The 18,375-nt window shown below is 34.0% G+C and overlaps 2 protein-coding genes across 2 annotated transcripts; both read left to right on the top strand.

The window, feature by feature from the left end:
- Window positions 1-10,497: 10,497 nt before the first annotated feature.
- Window positions 10,498-11,513, top strand: LOC135142638 (protein takeout-like). The gene is made up of 4 exons (XM_064074384.1): window positions 10,498-10,604; window positions 10,658-10,898; window positions 10,950-11,083; window positions 11,136-11,513. The coding sequence occupies exons 1-4, from the start codon at window positions 10,541-10,543 to the stop codon at window positions 11,432-11,434; spliced, it is 738 nt and encodes a 245-aa protein (XP_063930454.1). The 5' UTR covers window positions 10,498-10,540; the 3' UTR covers window positions 11,435-11,513.
- A 47-nt stretch (window positions 11,514-11,560) lies between these two features.
- LOC135142639 (protein takeout-like) lies at window positions 11,561-12,859 on the top strand. The gene is made up of 4 exons (XM_064074385.1): window positions 11,561-12,006; window positions 12,057-12,297; window positions 12,353-12,486; window positions 12,538-12,859. Exons 1-4 carry the CDS (start codon window positions 11,943-11,945, stop codon window positions 12,834-12,836), a joined length of 738 nt encoding a protein of 245 aa, XP_063930455.1. The 5' UTR covers window positions 11,561-11,942; the 3' UTR covers window positions 12,837-12,859.
- The last annotated feature ends 5,516 nt before the right edge of the window (window positions 12,860-18,375 follow it).

Below are 18,375 nucleotides of genomic sequence, written 5' to 3'. Positions count from 1 at the left end.
GGGCAATGATGTGGGGACCATTTTGCCACAGATCAGTGGGAAATTTTGGGCGTGAAACTGTAAATTCATGCGGTCCCATCTACACAGTTTCTATAAATGATTATAGGGTCGAAGTAGGTCATGAATACGTGTCACCTCTCAGTTGGTAAATGTTGAAAATGTTCACCATTTTGTTCAAGGTACGTGTTCACTCTCTTTTTAATTTGAAAAATGTTCTGTCTGCTGAGGAAATTTTGGTAAAGTTGTTTGCAGATTCTGCTCAAGTCGTCTCAAATCATCAACAACTTCCTCAGACACTGAAGGTCTTCCACGAGATTTCCTTTTGTTGACACTCCCAATTCAAACAAATCTGTTGCGATATTTCTTGAATGATAAAATCACGGTATTTGATCAGATATTCTTGCTTACAAGCGGTTACAGAATACACTAACTCTTCGTTTACGAAGTTCCATTGCGACAACAAGACATAACAATGAAAGTTTCTTGTTCAACAGAATAAACCGCTAAAGATTCATAGCAGAAAGTTAAAAGATCAAATAAAGAAACAGCAGAAACTGATGGTCTAGTGAGACCCACACAATGCGTAATTTGGCCGAGAATGTAAGAAACCGAACTAAGAAAGAAAGAGAACTAAATAACCATTCAATTTCATTTGTCTACCAAAATGCCATATTTCTATTCGACATGTAGAGACCAAACAATTATTTCTCGCCTCCAAATTTCCCATATCAGATGCATACATGATTTTTTCTTTGAACGTAGGAAACCACTCATTTGTGCCTGCTGCATCACTCATCTTTATGCAAATCACCGTCAAACTCATCACCTTCCAGCGAATGTTCCCAGTCCAGTGCCACAACCACAGACGGCTAAAGCTACGTCCAACCCACGGCGTACTTCTCTATCTCCAAACTATAGGTATAGTGAACCAAGACCTATAAGGTTATATGGCCATCATAAAAGTAGTTGACCGCAAATAAATACCCCCTTTGTGTGGTTCGCACTAAGCTTACCGGTTGGCAATAAATCATCTTCTAAACATTTCTTGCTCATATTTAACAGGGCCGGCTTTCAAAGCGAGTGGTTATTTCGGAACCCTCAGCGGCTGCAGGTAGTAAAGAAATAGTGGAGTGGTGGATTTTCATATTTAGTGAAGGCCGCCCCTGAACGAAACACAAGAGCCGGTCGAGCTGCAGTGGACACGTTATTTACGACCCTAAAACCTTTTCTATTGTAAACAACTTAACTTCGACACAATGGGATGATTTTATGATGGCCATATAACCTTATAACTCTTGGTTCACTATATGTGTATTAGTGTTTTTTTTTTAAATTTCATCAAGTTGCCATTGAGTTTTCTTTTTTTTTTTAAGGCTTGTATGTGCTGAAATTCAAATTTATGATCGTCTAATCTAACCTCACATTTTCCAAAATTTTTTATTGACTCCATTTTCCCAACACTGTTATTTTTAGAATTACACTGCACTATTCAAAGTTGATATATGTGTCCTTGCAAAAAATGTTGATAACGTCATCACAAAATTGTGTAAAGAACAAATACAACTCGAAAATGCTGGATTTGCTTCATTGTACTTCAGGAGCGAGGGAAGTTCTGTCAAAACAACTTTCGACCAATTTTTAAGAAATGCAAAATCTTGCCGTGGCACCAAAGGTTTTTTTTTATATGAAACCTTCTCTGAGTCCCAACTGTCTTTTTAAAATTGTAAAACCTTATCGGGGGCGCTAAACGTCATTTTTTTAATGTGAAACTGTCTCGGGAGTTCCAACTGCCTTTTTAAAAATGTAAAACCTTCTCCGGGTCACCAAAGGTCTTTTTTTTTTAATGTGAAACCTTCTCGGGGGTCCCAATTATCTTCTTTAAAAATGTGAAACCTTCACCAATTGTCTTTTTTTTAATGTAAAACCTTCTCGGGGGCCCCAAATGTATTTTCCAAGAATGTGAAACCTTCTCGGGGATTCCAACTGTATTTTTTTTTAATGTAAAACCTTCTCGGGTGCCCCAAATTTATTTTCTGAAAATATGAAACCTCGGGGGTCCCATTCGTTTTTTTTTAAACCTAAAACCTTCTCGGGGGCGCCAAATGTCATTTTTTTAATGTGAAACTGTCTCGGGGGTTCCAACTGCCTTTTTAAAAATGTAAAACCTTCTCCGGGGCACCAAAGGTCTTTTTTTTAATGTGAAACTTTCTCAAGGGATCCAATAGTTTTTTCTAATAATGTGAAACCTTCTCGGGTGCGCCAAATATCTTTTTTTAAAAATGTGAAATATTCTCAGGGGTCCCAACTGACACTTTTTTTAAATTTGAAAACTTCTGGGGGTCCCAAACGTCTTTTTTAAGAATGTGAAACCTTCTTGGAGATCCCAACTGTCTTTTTTAAAATTGTAAAACTTTCTCGGGGGCGCTGAATGCCATATTTTTAATGTGAAACTGTCTCGAGAGTTCCAACTGCCTTTTTAATAATAATAATAATAATAATAATAATAATTTATTACAGCCCAACGAGCAAGCTCATATAGGGCAAAATAGTACATAATAACATTTGAATAATTTCACAATACACAAAAAAAAAAACATACAAGTTATTAGTAAGTAGACGTTCATGCTAATTGTGGTGTATAATTGTAACATAGATTTTTACACGTACAACAAAAAAAACGAAAGTTTTCAACAAATACGTCCAAGTGCGCAGCATTAACGTTATATAACCTAGTCATATTTAGTATAGGGGAATGCAAGTGTTGATTGGTACGTGATACCTGATTAGAAAATACAACTGGTTGACGATTATTAAGTCTAGGTACACAAAAGTTAATCTGAGAAAGAAGGTTACTGTCCTGAATAATGCCATGTAATAATTTATATAAAAAGGTTAAAGAGAAGTACTTCCGTCGATCTACAAGGGGTATTAAATCGAATTCAGCTAGCAGTAGTTTCTGTGGGTAATTACGGACTGGATATATCCCATGTTTCCTAAAGTATACGTACTTACAAAATCTTCTTTGGATATTTTCTAATGCGGAAATATGTATATTATAATATGGATCCCATACTAACGTACAGTACTCCAAAATAGAGCGAACATAAGCGAAGTACAATAAAAACATGCAATCCGTATTTTTGAAATCTTTTGTAGTGCGTATGACAAAACCTAACATCTTCAGAGCTTTACAGTTAATATTATTAATGTGAGGTACGAACGACAGTCTAGAGTCCATAATGATACCTAAATCTCTAAATTCAGTACATCTCTTAATCTCTACTCCTCCAATATTATAATTATATTCTATAACATTAGTTTTCCTGTTATATGACACAATACAGCACTTGTTAATATTTATGTCTAACTTGTGTATTTGACACCAACGAATTATTGCATCAAGAACTTTCTGCAACTTTTCACAATCCTGGAGATTATCAATTATTTTTGCTAATTTAATGTCATCTGCATACAAAAAAATACGACAATCAAAGTTTAGACATTTTACCACATCATTAATATAAATAATGAATAATAAAGGTCCTAAATTGGATCCTTGACAAACACCAGAATGGCATTCATACACTGGTGACCTATAACCTGAATATTCAACATATTGCTTTTGGCCACTTAATATCGATTTAAAAAGATTAACTAAACTATCGCATAATCCGAAATTATGTAACTTTTTCAATAGAATTGGGTGGTTTACAACATCAAAAGCTTTGGATAGGTCCATGTATACTGTATCTACCTGTTGTGTGCAGTTTAAAGAATCTGAGACAAATTGTGTAAAATTGCATAAATTCGTACATGTTGATTTACCTCGTACAAAACCGTGTTGGTGATCGGTTAACTGCTGTAATATATGGCTATAAACGTTATCAAACAATATGATTTGAAATAACTTTGCAAAGTTTGGAATAATTGCAACAGGTCTGTAGTTTGTTATCTCAAATTTAGAGCCGGATTTGAAGATAGGACATACCCTTGCAATCTTCCAACTTTCTGGGAAGACCTCCGTTTTTAAAATTAAGTTATAAAGATGTTGGAGGGGCGTGATAAGACAAGATATACAATCACGAATAAAAAAAGCCGGAATAGAATCAGCACCCATTGTAAAATTTGCTTTGATTTTCCGTACACATTTAGAAATATCCTTTTCATTTATAACAAAATTGTGTAAAACAGGTACATTTAAATTATTATCACAGATGTTATCACAGTCACATTTCGTATCACATTTCTTATTATCACACTGATTTGAACTTACAGATGAGTTACTATTATATTGTTTAAACACGCTGCTGAATAAAATGGCGAAGTTATTGACAATGTCCTGAGGATTGGCAAGTTTTTTCTCACCATGCGACATGACTCCGGGAATTCTTGACGATTTGTTTTTCTCATTTACAAAAGACCATAGCTGAGAGGGATCGTTTCTAATTTTCTCTTCCGCAGAATTTAAAAAATTCTGGTATTCTTCCCTTGCTGCACTTCTTATTCTTTGATTTAATTGCCGCGCCCGTTCTTTGTGTGACAAAACCTTGTATTTTTTATACATTTTCCAATGATACTTCCTTTGTATTATTGCTCTAACAATGTCGGTATTAAACCATACAGGATAGACGTTTTTTTGTTTGTTTATTCGTTGAGGAACGTATATAGAAAACAATTTAGTAATAACATTAGTTAGATATTCGCAACCCTTATTTATATCTTCAATTAATAACATTTCATTCCAATTTACTTTTGATATAGCTTCATATAATCCTTTGAAATCAGCTTTTCTAAAATTAAATGACTTCTTATCTGTTTGTGCCGGTTCAAATTTGGTTTCATTTATGACGTTGATAAAAAATTTCATTAATAATGAAGGATGGTGACTGTCCTCTTTTACCAGAGGTTCTATATTGTGCTCGATGGAAGAGCTTATAGCGTCCGATGTTACAATTGCATCCAGTATACGGCCATTAGCATTTAGAACGCGATTATGTTGTATTAAGTTGTTAAAAGTTAAAAATGAAACAAACGCATTATACAAATTTGTGGGATTGCGATTATCATATAAGCATGCGTACAGTTCTGGTATGTTAAAATCACCGGCGATGATACAATAATTTGACAAGTCGCAACAGTTTTCAAGATGATCCAGGAGAGCTCCATAGTCTTCAATGGGGGTCGACGGAGGAATGTACAAATTGATTATCAGTACGGGGACATTTTTGATATGCATTTTGACTATTAGTAAATCGACTTGTTCCAATGGTGAGTTCGTGGATATGACTTCGGCTGAATACGTGTGAAAAATGGCTGTTAGTACACCTCGACCCCTTCTTGCATTAGAGGATCTGAAAACATGGTAGTTGTTGCACATTATTTCACTTGACTTTATCGAATCCGTTAGCCATGTTTCCGTTAACATAATAACGTCAAAATTTACAGTTGCAGAATTAATGTAGAAAATATTTAGTTTTGAATTTAAACCTCGAACATTTTGATACACAGCTCTTATTTCAAATTTGCTATTACTTATTCGTTGAGCTGAATCTAGTTTTTTACAATTTTTGGCATTCCATTCGTATACTTTAACTTGATATCATTTTCACCTCCATCCTTTCTTCGTTTAAATTCAGATCTCACCGTATAAGCTAAGTTTCTTTGACGAACAGTAAGGTCTCTATTCACGTATATATTATTCTTGGTTCGATAATTTCTCAGTACATTTGAAACATCTTCCAAGGAATTTAATGTAATCAAAAGAGGTCTAATTTTATTGTCAACTCTTTTTCCTAAACGCATACTCTTAACAATTAACGTTACATTTACCACATCTTTTCCAATAATATCAATGAATTTTTTACTATCCTCATTCCTGTTATCAATCTCATTCGCATTTGCGGATTCTGGTAAATTATATATTATCACATTGTTGGCACGTCTTTGTCGGTCATATATTTCTGATATCACATCTTCTTGATTTAGTTGATTATTAAGTTCATTGGTACCCACAGGCGTTTCTTTGCCCTCGATGTTTTTACCTTTTTTCAACTCAATAATCTCTTTCTTTAATTGAACTACCTCAGTTTTTAACTCGGCGTATGATTGTAATTGTTTCTGCAGTTGATGAATTGTGACTTGAAAATCATTAATTTTCTGGACAATATTGCAGTTATTGCAAAAATAACGCAATCTACGGCGTCCTGATTTTAAACATTCAGCCTCCGCTCGAGAAATATCTGCACAGTTTGTGTGATATACTTGACCACAAATATCGCAAGTTACACCTCCGCCATCATTACACAAGATATCGCACTTGGCACATGGAACAGACATAATTAACTAAAAAAAATGATCACCACTATTAGTAACAATTTAGAGCTCTTAGCTGAAGCGTGCGTCTATAGTGGACGACACCTTCACTCGCATATTAAAAGTGTAAAACCTTCTCCGGGTCACCAAAGGTCTTTTTTTTAATGTGAAACCTTCTCGGGGGTCCCAATTATCTTCTTTAAAAATGTGAAACCTTCACAAAACGTCTTTTTTTTATGTAAAACCTTCTCGAGATCCCCAAATATATTTTCTAAGAATGTGAAACCTTCTCGGGGTTTCCAACTGTGTTTTTTTTTTATGTGAAACCTTCTCGGGGGCCCCAAATGTATTTTCTGAGAATTTGAAACCTCGGGGGTCCCATTCGTTTTTTTTTAAAACCCAAAACCTTCTCGGGGGCGCCAAATATCATTTTTTTAATGTGAAACCGTCTCGGGGGTTCCAACTGCCTTTTTAAAAATGTAAAACCTTCTTTGGGGCACCAAAGGTCTTTTTTTTAATGTGAAACCTTCTCAGGGGTCCCAATTATCTTCTTTAAAAATGTGAAACCTTCGTCAAATATCTTCTTTTTTATGTAAAACTTTCTCGGGGGCCCCAAATATATTTTCTAAAATTGTGAAACCTTCTTGGGGGTTCGAACTGTATTTTTTTTTTAATGAAAAACCTCGGGGGCGTCAAAAGTCTTTTTTTTTAATGTGAAACCTTCTCGGGGGTCTCAGATGATGTTTTTAATGTAAAATCTTCTCGGAGGGGGGGCAAAGCCCTCTTTTTTTAATGTGAAACTTTTTCGGGGGTCCCAAACGATTTGTTAAAAATTTAAAACCTCTCTGGGGCCCCAAATGTATTTTCTAAGAATGCGAAACCTCGGGGCTCCCATTTGTCTTTTTTAAAAACGTAAAAACTTCTCGGGGGCGGCAAATATAATTTTTTAAGGATATGAAACCTTCTCAGTAGTTCCAACTGACTCTTTTTTAGAATTTGAAACATTCTGGGGGTCCCAAACGTTTTTTTTTAAGAATGTGAAACCTTCCCGGTGATCCCAACTGTCTTTTCTAACATTCTAAAACCTTCTGGGGGGCGCCAAATGTATTTTTTTTATGTGAAAACATCTCGAGGGATCCAACTGCCTTTTTAAAAATGTAAAACCTTCTCGGGGACGCCAAATGTCTTTTTTTTATGTGAAACCTTCTCGGGGGCCCCAAATATATTTTCTAAAAATGTGAAACATTCTCGGGGGTTTTAAGTGTACTTTCTTTTAATGTAAAACCTCGGGGGCGCCAAAATTCGTTTTTTTAATGTGAAACCTACGTTCTCGGGGGTCCCAAATGCCTTTTTTAAAAATATAAAACCTTTTCGGGGGCCCCAAAAGTTTTTTTTTATGTAAAACCTTCTCGGGGGTTCTAAATGTTTTTTTAAGAATTTGAAACTTTCTCGGGGGCCCCAAATGTGACACCTCGGGGGTTCCAGTTGTCTTTTTTAAAAACGTAAAACCTTCTTGGGGGCGCCAAATGTCTTTTTTAACAATGTAAAATCTTCCTAAGGTAACCTACTGACTTTTTTTTAGAATTTGAAATCTTCTGGGTGTCCCAAATGTCCTTTTTAAGAATGTGAAACCTTCTCAGAGATCCCAACTGTCTTTTTTTAAATTGTGAAACCTTCTCGGGGGCACCAAAGGTCTTTTTTTAATGTGAAACCTTCTCGGGGATCCCAGTTATCTTCTTTAAAAATGTGAAACCTTCTATGAGGCGCCAAATGTATTTTTTTTAATGCGAAACCTTCTCGGGGTCCCAAATGTTTTTTTTTATGTAAAACGTTCTCGGGTGCCCCAAATATATTTTCTAAGAATGTGAAACCTTCTCGGGGGTTCCAACTGTAATTTTTTTTAAATGTAAAACCTCGGGGGCGCCAAAAATCTTTTTTTTTATGTGAAACTTTCTCGGGTGTCCCAAATGTCTTTTTTTTAATGTAAAACCTTACCGGGGGAGGGAAGGTCTTTTTTTTTAATGCGAAACTCTCACGGAGGTCCCAAATTATTTGTTAAAAATTTAAAACCTTTCTGGGGCCCCAAATGTATTTTCTAAGAATGTGAAACCTTGGGGGTCCCATTTGTCTTTTTTAAAAACGTAAAACCTCCTCTGGGGCGCCAAATATCGTTTTGTAAGAATATGAAACCTTCTCACTGGTTCCAACTGACCCTTTTTTAGAACCTGAATCCTTCTGGGGGTCCTAAATGTCTTTTTAAAGAATGTGAAACCTTGTTGGAGATCCCAACTGTCTTTTCTAAAATTCTAAAACCTTCTTGGGGGCGCCAAATGTATTTTTTTTTAATGTGAAACCGTCTCGAGGGTTCCAACTGCCTTTTTAAAAATTTAAAACCTTCTCGGGGGTACCAAAGGTCTTTTTTTTAACGTGATACCTTCGCGGGGGTCCCAATTATCTTTTTTTTTTAAATGTGAAACCCTCTCGGGGGCCTCAAATGTCTCTTTTTTTAAATGTGAAACATTCTAGGGGGCGCCAAATGTCTTTTTTTTATGCAATACCTTCTTGGGGTCCCAAATATTTTTTTTTAATATAAAAACTTCTCGGGGGCTCCAAATATATTTTCTTAGAATGTGAAACCTTCTCGAGAGTTCCAACTGTATTTTTTTTAAATGTAAAACCTCGGGGGCGTCAAAAGTCTTTATTTTTATTGTGACACCTTCTCGGGGGTCCCAAATGTCTTTTTTTAAAATATAAAACCTTCTCGGGGGGAGGAAGCAAATGTCTTTTTTTAATGTGAAACTCTCTCGGGGGTCCCAAATGATTTGTTAAAAATTTTAAACCTCTCTGGGGCCCCAAATGTATTTTCTAAAAATGTGAAATCTCATTGGTCCCATTTGTCTTTTTTAAAAACATAAAACCTTCTCGGGGGCGCCAAATATCATTTTTTAAAAATATGAAACCTTCTCAGGGATTCCATCTGACTCTTTTTTAGAATTTGAAATCTACTGGGGGTTCCAAATGTCTTTTTTAAGAATGTGAAACCTCCTCGGAGATCCCAACTGTCCTTTTTAAAATTTTAAGACCTTATGGGGGTGCCAAATGTTTTTTTTCATGTGAAACCGTCTCGAGGGTTCCAACTGCCTTTTTAAGAATGTAAAAACCTTATCGGGGGTCCCAAATGTCTTTTTAAAAATATAGAACCTTCTCGGGGACGCCAAAAGTCTTTTTTTTAATGTGAAGCCTTCTCGGAGGTCCTAAGTGTTTTTTTTCTTTTTAAGAATTTGAAACCTTCTCGGGGGTCCCAGTTGTCTTTTTTAAAAACGTAAAACTTTCTCGGGGGGCGCCAAATGTCTTTTTTTAAGAATGTGAAACCTTCTTAGGGGTCCCTACTGACTTTTTTTTAGAATTTAAAACCTTCAGGGGGTCCCAAGTGTCCTTTTTAAGAATGTGAAATCTTCTCAGGGAAGGTGAAACCTCGGAGGCCCCAAGTGTCTTTTTTTAAGAGTGTTAAATCTTCTCAGGTTACCAACTGCTTTTTTTTTTAAGAAGGTAAAACCTTCTTTTTTTTCTACTACACTGTGACTAGTACCTTCTATATTGTTTTTACTCCATAGTGGTTATCACGAAAAAGTAAAATTTCGAAAATTCAAATTTTATAATTTTTCAGAGAAGCAGTAGTGCAGAAGCGAGGGAAGTTCTGTCGAAATAACTTTCGACTAATTTTTTAAATTCGGGAAACAGAAAACACGTAAAAGTAAACTGTTCAACGGGACAAGAACGGAAAATCGGATAAAGCGTATTAACGTAAACAACTGCTTGTCAAAAATATCAAACCACTGTCAAATGTCAACTATGGAATTAATCATAGACATGCGTTTTTCGCGACGATTACTTCTACCAAAATATCAAAGTTAACTTGATGATTTTTTTAAATGAACCGCACTAATGCTCTTAGCATCTGATGTACTTATTTCTATAAAAATAAAAAAGTTTTCATAAATTTCTAAAACACCAGTAAGTTGTTTTATTCTAAGACCTAAAGCGGAGTAGACAAAAATGCAATCAAAACCATGTTACGTAAAGGTAAACAACTAAATGTAACTGATAATACTATTCAGAATAATTATCATAAACATAAAAATAACTTGTTTCTCGGTGCATTTTGATCTTGTGAAGAGTATAAATAACGCAGACAAGATTTTTCAAACCATTCTTCAAAGATAAGAAAATGAATCACCTACTAACCATACTTTGTGCCTGTTTGATAGCTACCACCTTTGGGGCCAAATTACGTAAGTTTTTTTACGATCAACAACACAACTCTGACAAAATTTTAAAATTATAGCTTCTGGTTTTAAAAAATGTAATGTAAAGCAAATCTCTTCACATATGTGTTTGCCGAAAGCTATCGAAAGTGCAATAAGGCAGATGGATCATCCTGTAAAAAAACTGGGCTTATTGAGCCTAGAACCCTTGGTAATCCCATCCATGATTATAGAAGCAGGTTCTCAATTCGTGGCTACCAAACAAATTTTTAAAAATCTGAAACTGTCGAGTTTTAATGAAACGTTTTGTCCCAAAGCCGAGTGAGTAGTTCCAGTTTTGGTAATCGCAGTTATTAACATATATCTTGACAGGTTTAACTATGACGAAAAAATATTAAATCTGGAGTGCGTCGTGCCAAATTTCCGAATGGATTTCAATTATGAGCTACGTGGGCAAATCATGATGGTATCTGTTTTTGGAAACGGGACGGGATGGATTATTTTCCGTAAGTTGGATATTTTTCTTATTTAAAGCGGTTTAACTTTGAGTAAATCTAGGCGACAATCAACTTGGACTTACTTTTGAACTTGGGGAATATGAAAAGAACGGTAAAGCATATTTTAATATTCTTTCTCAAGAACTTAAAATGCAACCCAGGGATATTGATTTTGAGCTTCAAAATATGTTTGATGGTGATGAGGAATCGGCTCGGCGTATGCGAAAGATAATGAAAGAAAATGTCCTGGAATTATATACTGATGTTAAAGATGGTTATGAGGAAGCTTTCGGAAAAGTATTTGCTTACATATTTGAAAAGATTTTGGAAAAGGTACCTGTTTTTGATATCTTCGGCTAAAGATCGATTACAATTACGAAAAGTAACAACTACATTTTTAAATTAGTGGTATAATATAAAATTGAACAATAAAAGTCTGTTTCCAGTTTTTCGTAATCACTTTCATGTTTGTATTTGTATGATAATTAAAAGAATAACGTGATAAGAAAAAAGAAAACAAAAAAAACTTAATGAATACCACAAGGCAGCGAAATAATGAATTGGTAAGTAAACATGACCAGATCCAGAACCGTCCGACATCAAATACCAGATACTAAATAAAAGAGATTGCACATGTTTTTGAAACGTAATTAAGTCTTTTTATTTCCAGAACTGAACCGAATATACACAAATCTAAAAAAATTCTCTTACGTAAAGGTAAACAACTAAACATAAGTAAGTGATAATACTATTCAGAATAATTATTAACTATACATACAAATCACTTGTTTATCGACGCATTTTGATCTTACGAAGTGTATAAATATGGCAAACAAGGTATTTCAAACCATTCTTCAAAGACAAGAAAATGAAGCTCTTACTAACAACACTTTGTGCCTGCTTGCTAGCTGCCAGCTTTGGGAGCAAATTACGTAAGTTTATTATTATGACCAACAATTATTCTGATACATAAAAATTCTAGCTTCGACTTTTAAAAAATGCAACTTGAAACAAACCTCCTCCCGTCTGTGTTTGCCGACAGCTATCGAAAGTGCAATAAAGCAGATGGATCATCCTATAAAAAACCTGGGTTTAGTGAGGCTAGAGCCTTTACTAATTCCATCTTTGATTATAGACGCCGGTTCTCAATACGTGGGTACCAAACAAATTTTTAAAAACCTGAAACTGTCGGGTTTCAACGAAACTTCTTGCTCCAAAGCCGAGTGAGTGGTTCCACCCTTGATAATTAAACAATCATTAATATATAATTATTGACAGCTTTAATTATAATGAAAAAACATTAAACCTGGACTGCGTCGTGCCAAATTTCCGAATGGACTTCAATTATGAGCTACGTGGGCAAGTTATGACGATGTCTATTTATGGGAACGGGACGGGATGGCTCAATTTCCGTAAGTTGGATATTTTTCGCAACTGTAGCAATTAAGTGGAGATAATTCTAGACGATAATCAGTTTGGACTTACTTTCAAATTTGGAGAATACGAAAAGGACGGTCAAACATATTTTAATATCGTTCACCAGCAGCTTAAGATGCAAGCCAAGGATATCGATTTTGATCTTCAAAACTTGTTTGATGGTGATGAAAAATCGGCAGCTCAAGTCAAAAGGTTAATAAAAGAAAACGTTTTGGAAATATTTGATGACGTCAAACCTGGTTATGAAGAAGCTTTTGGAAAGATATTTGCTTATATTTTTGAGACGATTTTGGAGAAAGTCCCTGTGTTTGATATCTTCGGTTAAAGATCGATTTCGGATTTTATTGTAATAACATAAATGTAATAATAAATTTTTGATTTATATATAAAAATAAAGAATTCACGTCTAAGTTAGTGATAAAATATAAAACTAAACAATAAAAAGCTGTTTTCTGTTTTCCTGAGGCACTTTCCAAATATCAGTCGAAAGCTATTATAAGTTTATGTTGCTGAAAAAAATATTAATTAAGCATGATAAATTTTTAATCAAAGTATATTTACTTATACCTTCCAAAAAATTGATGACGTCAGCTCAAAACTTTAGCTAATAAATTCCATCTAAAATGTACAAAATATGATGAATCTGTACTTGTGATTTACCGTTCCATTCATATTTTTTGGATTTGCATATACAGGGTGACTCAAAAAAAATTGAATGCGTGAATTTATTTTATTGATTTAATCAGGAAGCACATAACCGAATGTTCTGAAATGTTGGAGATGTTTTTAATGTGTCATAGGCTAGTAAATTTTTGATCAAAATGTATTTGCTCATCCCCCTTAAAAAATTGATGACGCCACCCCAAAATTTCGCTGAAAAATTTAATTTAATTATTAATAATTTAAATATTGTCGAGTAAACGAATCATGGAACCCGATAAATGAAAACTGAAGTCGTACGTACCACGTTTTAGGCCTGTTCTGAAAAATACCCATTTTCTTTCGTGTTCACAGCACCAACACAATACATTTTCACTAATATTTATTAATAATAATTTAGAAATCCGAAAAGAGCCCTACTTTTAAGCCAAACCGGAGCTCCAATGTTGCTGCCATCAGACCGAAATCTAAACTGAACACAAGGGGCGGAAAAATGCAACCTTTGAACAGGTAGCTCACGTGACAGTGACGCCATCGTACGTCACGATGAGATTGCAAAATTTATTTTTCATATTTTGGCCGGGAAATCGCACATTTTCGGGGCTAATTGAATAATATTTAAACAAATTGCTTTGTTTTTAGTAACTTTGCGTTTTGAAGAAAACGGTGTTCGATTTAATTATCATATATTAATACTTATCGTATTTAAACATTATAAATAATATTAATTATGTTTGAATATTATTTAATTATATCGTGAAAATGTATAGCTTTGATCGACCAACTTCAATCGTTTCGAAAATTTTCCCAAAATTTAAACTTTGTCGAGTAAACGAATCACGGAACCTGATAAATTAAAACTGAAGTCGTACTTACCCTGTTTTCGGTCCTTTTTGGCAAAATATCATTTTCTTTCGTGTTCACAGCACCAACACAACACATTGTCCGTAATATGTATTAATAATAAATTAGAAATTCGCGAAATCGCTCTATTTTTACGCCGAAACGACGCGACGATCTTGTCGCCATCAAACAGAAATTAAAACTGAACACAAAGGACCGAAAAACGTGACCTTTGGACAGGTAGCTCACGTAACAGTGGCGTCATCATCGCAAGTCACGATAAGATTTCAAAAATTATTTTTCATATTTTGGCCGGGAAATTAGACATTTTCAGGATTAACTTAACAATATTTAAACAAATTGCTTTGTTTTTAATACCATCGTGTTTTTAGTAAAACCGTTTTCGGTTTGTCATATATTAATAGCTACCATATTTGAACATTATAAATAATATTAATTATGTCTAAAGTTTATTTAATTATATCGTGAAAATTTATAGCTTTGACCGATCAACTTCAACCGTTTCGAAATTTTTTCCAAAATTTAAACATTGTCGAGTAAACGAATCATGGAACCCGATAAATTAAAATTGAAGTAGTACTTACCCCGTTTTGGGTACTTTTTGGAAAAATATCCAATTTATTTCGTGTTCACAGCACCAACACAACACATTTTCACTAAAATTTATTAATAATAATTTAGAAATTCGCGGAAAGAGCCCTACTTTTAAGCCAAACCGGAGCTCCAATCTTACTGCCATAAGACCGAAATCTAAACTGAACACAAGGGGCCGAAAAATGCGACCTTTGAACAGCTAGCTCATGTGACAGTGACGCCATCGAACGTCACGATGAGATCGCAAAAATTGTTTTTCATATTTTGGCCGGGATATTGCACATTTTCGGAGTCAATTGAATAATATTTAAACAAATTGCTTTGTTTTTAGTAACTTTGCGTTTTGATCATCATATATTAATACTTATCGTATTTAAACATTATAAATAATGTTAATTATGTTTAAATATTAATTAATTATATCGTGAAAATATATAGCTTTGATAGACCAACTTCAGTCGTTTCGAAAATTTCCCCAAAATTTAAACTTTGTCGAGTAAACGAATCACGGAACCTGATAAATTAAAACTGAAGTCGTACTTACCGTGGTTTCGGTCCTTTTCGGAAAAATATCCATTTTCTTTCGTGTTCACAGCACCAACACAACACATTTTCCTTAATATTTATTAATAATAAATTAGAAATTCGCGAAATTGCTCTACTTTTACGCCAAAAGGACGCGATGATCTTGTCGCCATCAAACAGAAATTAAAACTGAACACAAAGGACCGAAAAACGTGACCTTTTGACAGGTAGCTTACGTGACAGTGACGTCATTGCACGTCACGATGAGATTGCAAAAATTATTTTTCATATTTTGGCCGGGAAATTAGACATTTTCAGGATTAACTTAACAATATTTAAACAAATTGCTTTGTTTTAATACCATCGTGTTTTTAGTAAAACGATTTTCGGTTTGATTATCATATATTAATAGTTACTTATCATATTTGAGCATTATAAATAATTAAAATTATGTCCAAATTTTATTTAGTTATATCCTGAAAATGTATAGCTTTGACTTATCAACTTCAACCGTTTCGAAATTTTTTCCAAAATTTAAACATTGTCGAGTAAACGAATCATGGAACCCGATAAATTAAAATTGAAGTCGTACTTCCTGGTTTTCGGTCCTTTTCGGAAAAATATCCACTTTCGTTCGTGTTTACAGTACTAACACAACACATTTTCACTAATATTTATTAATAATAAATTAGAAATTCGCGAAAAGAAGTCTACATTTAATCCAAAATATTTTGCCTTTTTTTCTTGTTCGTAATATTCTTTTCGCAACAGAAATCTTAAAACGTGTTTAAAACAGGAACTATGGATTTTGTAATTACGCTCCGCCCCTCAGTCTGGCAACGAATGAAAAATTCATCACGAATAAGAACTGAGGTCGGGGTGGGGCTTATCTTTTTTTATTTGGCAAGCAATTCTTGTAGAAAAATATGGATTTTACAATTAAATTCCGCTCCTTTGGCTGTCGACGATTAAGAAAAATCATAGAATGGATTTCAAAATTAGAATTGATAAAGTCGTACAAGGTCCACAGTGAGCTAGCGCGTCTAAACAATCTTTCCATTTTATCAATTCAAAAGAGAGGAAAGTAAATTTTGATAAAGTCATGAATATTTTGCCAAAATAAAGACCTGTAAGCACGTTTAGTATTTGTTGTTTTATTATATGGGGGGAATATCACGAATACAAAATACGCAAAATCATTTTTTTTCAAAGAAGCGGGATTTCTTCATTGGCACTTCAGAGGCCGGGAAAGTCCTCTCGAAATAACTATCGATCAATTTTTTTCTAAATATGCCGCACCTTTTAAGGAATATACATTTTGCGTACAATCCAAGCCTTAAAAATGAAAATTGCTAGTACAAAATTCCATCATAAAATCATGGGAAGGAATAATGGAAACCAGATAAACCATGTACTGATAAATGAAAAGAGACAAAAAGTCAAGTCATTTTGCCAAATAGAGCTGAATCTGGGAAGAATGAGAGAAAACAGAAGAAAAAGATGTGAGCAGCTAGACAGAAAGAAATTCGAATGATGAAGAATATAGTAATATAAGGAGAGCAATAGAAAACATAACAGGGGAAAAGTAGTGAGCAAAGGAGGAAAATAAAAAAAGGTTGAAGATTGCAAAAGATTAGACTACTAGGAAGAATAACACAAAATTAATGAAACACCAGGAGATGAAGTGAATTGACAAAATAATGAAGGGGCCGGAAGAAGATAGTAAGAACAATGTAGAACTATGGAAAAGCAACAAAGAACAAAGACAATGGCAAAAATAGATGAACGGGAATGGGCAAAATACTATAAAAACTTGCTAATTCAAGAAAACGTCATTGCAAATGAGACAAAAAGTGACAAATCTGCTACCTGAGCAAGAAATGGAACAACAATTAATAACTGAAATGAAAACAATGAAGCTACAAGAAAAATTAATTATAACGAAAAAATATTAAACCTAGTATGTGACGGGGTGGATTATTTTCCGTAAGTTGGATGTTCTTCTTATTTAAAGCAATTCCACTTTAATTATAATTAAAGTGGAATTGCTTTATTCATAGGTTGCTAATTCTAAATTCTAAAGAGTTTTATCCCAGCTTTTATCCAAAGATTTAACTATTGATTTAAGACTATAAAATTGTGTATGATACTGGTTTATAATGAGGGGTTCGTGAATTTTTTTACTCATGCTATTATCTCTCACATTATAAACTCGTTTAATAATTAAAAATACCAAATTTTGTGTGATGGATTATTATAATTTATTGTTACGTAAGTCTATTTTTTTATCAAACAAATTAATTTATTTTTATTAAATGGTTGTCTGTACTCTTTTGTAGAAATTGCTCTTTTTTTTAATTGTTTTTGAAAGAAGTATAATTCAGCCGAACCTCCTTCCTCAATGCATCGAGTTACGCCAATGCTAGCCCGACTACAAGTCGCGCAACTTAAGCCGCGCCCCTGTACCCTTTCGTGGTAACATTACTTCTAGTACCAGTTAACGATTAAAATCTTAACTCGATCCAATACTTTGCAAGATAAGACTGATTTTGCCAAATGATATACCCTTTACCCTTCATTTTCTTAGAGAATAGGTCATTTGCCAACATTAGCCTTATCTTAGCAAGCCCTAGCCCCCACCCTCTCATTTCTTAGAAGGTATGTCATTTGCCAAAATCACTTTTATCTAAACAGGTACTAAACCCGCCCACCCGCCCTCTCTTTTCTTGGAGGGTATCTCATCTGCCAAAATCAGTCTTATCTTGGCAACTACTAGAACTAATAATTATTAGTTCTAGGCCATAATGAACTTGGACTTACTTTTAAACTTGAAGAATATGAAAAGAACTGTCAAAAATATTTTAGTATCCTTCATGGAATAATATGATGATATCAAACCTGGTTATGAAGCAGCTTTTCGAAAGATATTTGCTTATATTTTTCAAAAATTTTGGAAAAAGTGCTTGTTTATGATATGTTCAGCTAAAGACCGATGATAGAAAGTAGGTATTTTCCTTTTATTCGTAACAGGATAAAACGACAAAATTGTTTTTGTCTTAAATGTTTAATGATAGAAAAATCAAAATAAAAAGTAAAAATATGATGACAGTATTTTTTCTATTTTGGGTACAATCAATTAAAAACTCTTTAGATAGACAAAATTATCGGTCGTTCTTTGCTAAAAATAGGAAACTTCTATCTTATATTAAAAACATTTTCAA

Source organism: Zophobas morio, unplaced genomic scaffold, assembly GCF_036711695.1.
Source record: "Zophobas morio isolate AGI-343-1 ecotype UQ-CSIRO unplaced genomic scaffold, CSIRO_AGI_Zmor_V1 ptg000049l, whole genome shotgun sequence".
Classification (NCBI taxonomy): Eukaryota; Metazoa; Arthropoda; class Insecta; order Coleoptera; family Tenebrionidae; genus Zophobas; species Zophobas morio.
This window is presented reverse-complemented; position numbering and strand designations above follow the sequence as displayed.

Excerpts from the sequence above, each read along its gene's own strand:
- LOC135142638 (XM_064074384.1), top strand. The coding sequence starts at position 10,541 with ATGAATCACCTACTAACCATACTTTGTGCCTGTTTGATAGCTACCACC. Across the intron at positions 10,605-10,657 it reads CACCTTTGGGGCCAAATTAC|CTTCTGGTTTTAAAAAATGT; the intron begins GTAAGTTTTTTT and ends TTAAAATTATAG. Across the intron at positions 10,899-10,949 it reads ACGTTTTGTCCCAAAGCCGA|GTTTAACTATGACGAAAAAA; the intron begins GTGAGTAGTTCC and ends ATATCTTGACAG.
- LOC135142639 (XM_064074385.1), top strand. The coding sequence starts at position 11,943 with ATGAAGCTCTTACTAACAACACTTTGTGCCTGCTTGCTAGCTGCCAGC. Across the intron at positions 12,298-12,352 it reads ACTTCTTGCTCCAAAGCCGA|CTTTAATTATAATGAAAAAA; the intron begins GTGAGTGGTTCC and ends AATTATTGACAG. Across the intron at positions 12,487-12,537 it reads GACGGGATGGCTCAATTTCC|ACGATAATCAGTTTGGACTT; the intron begins GTAAGTTGGATA and ends AGATAATTCTAG.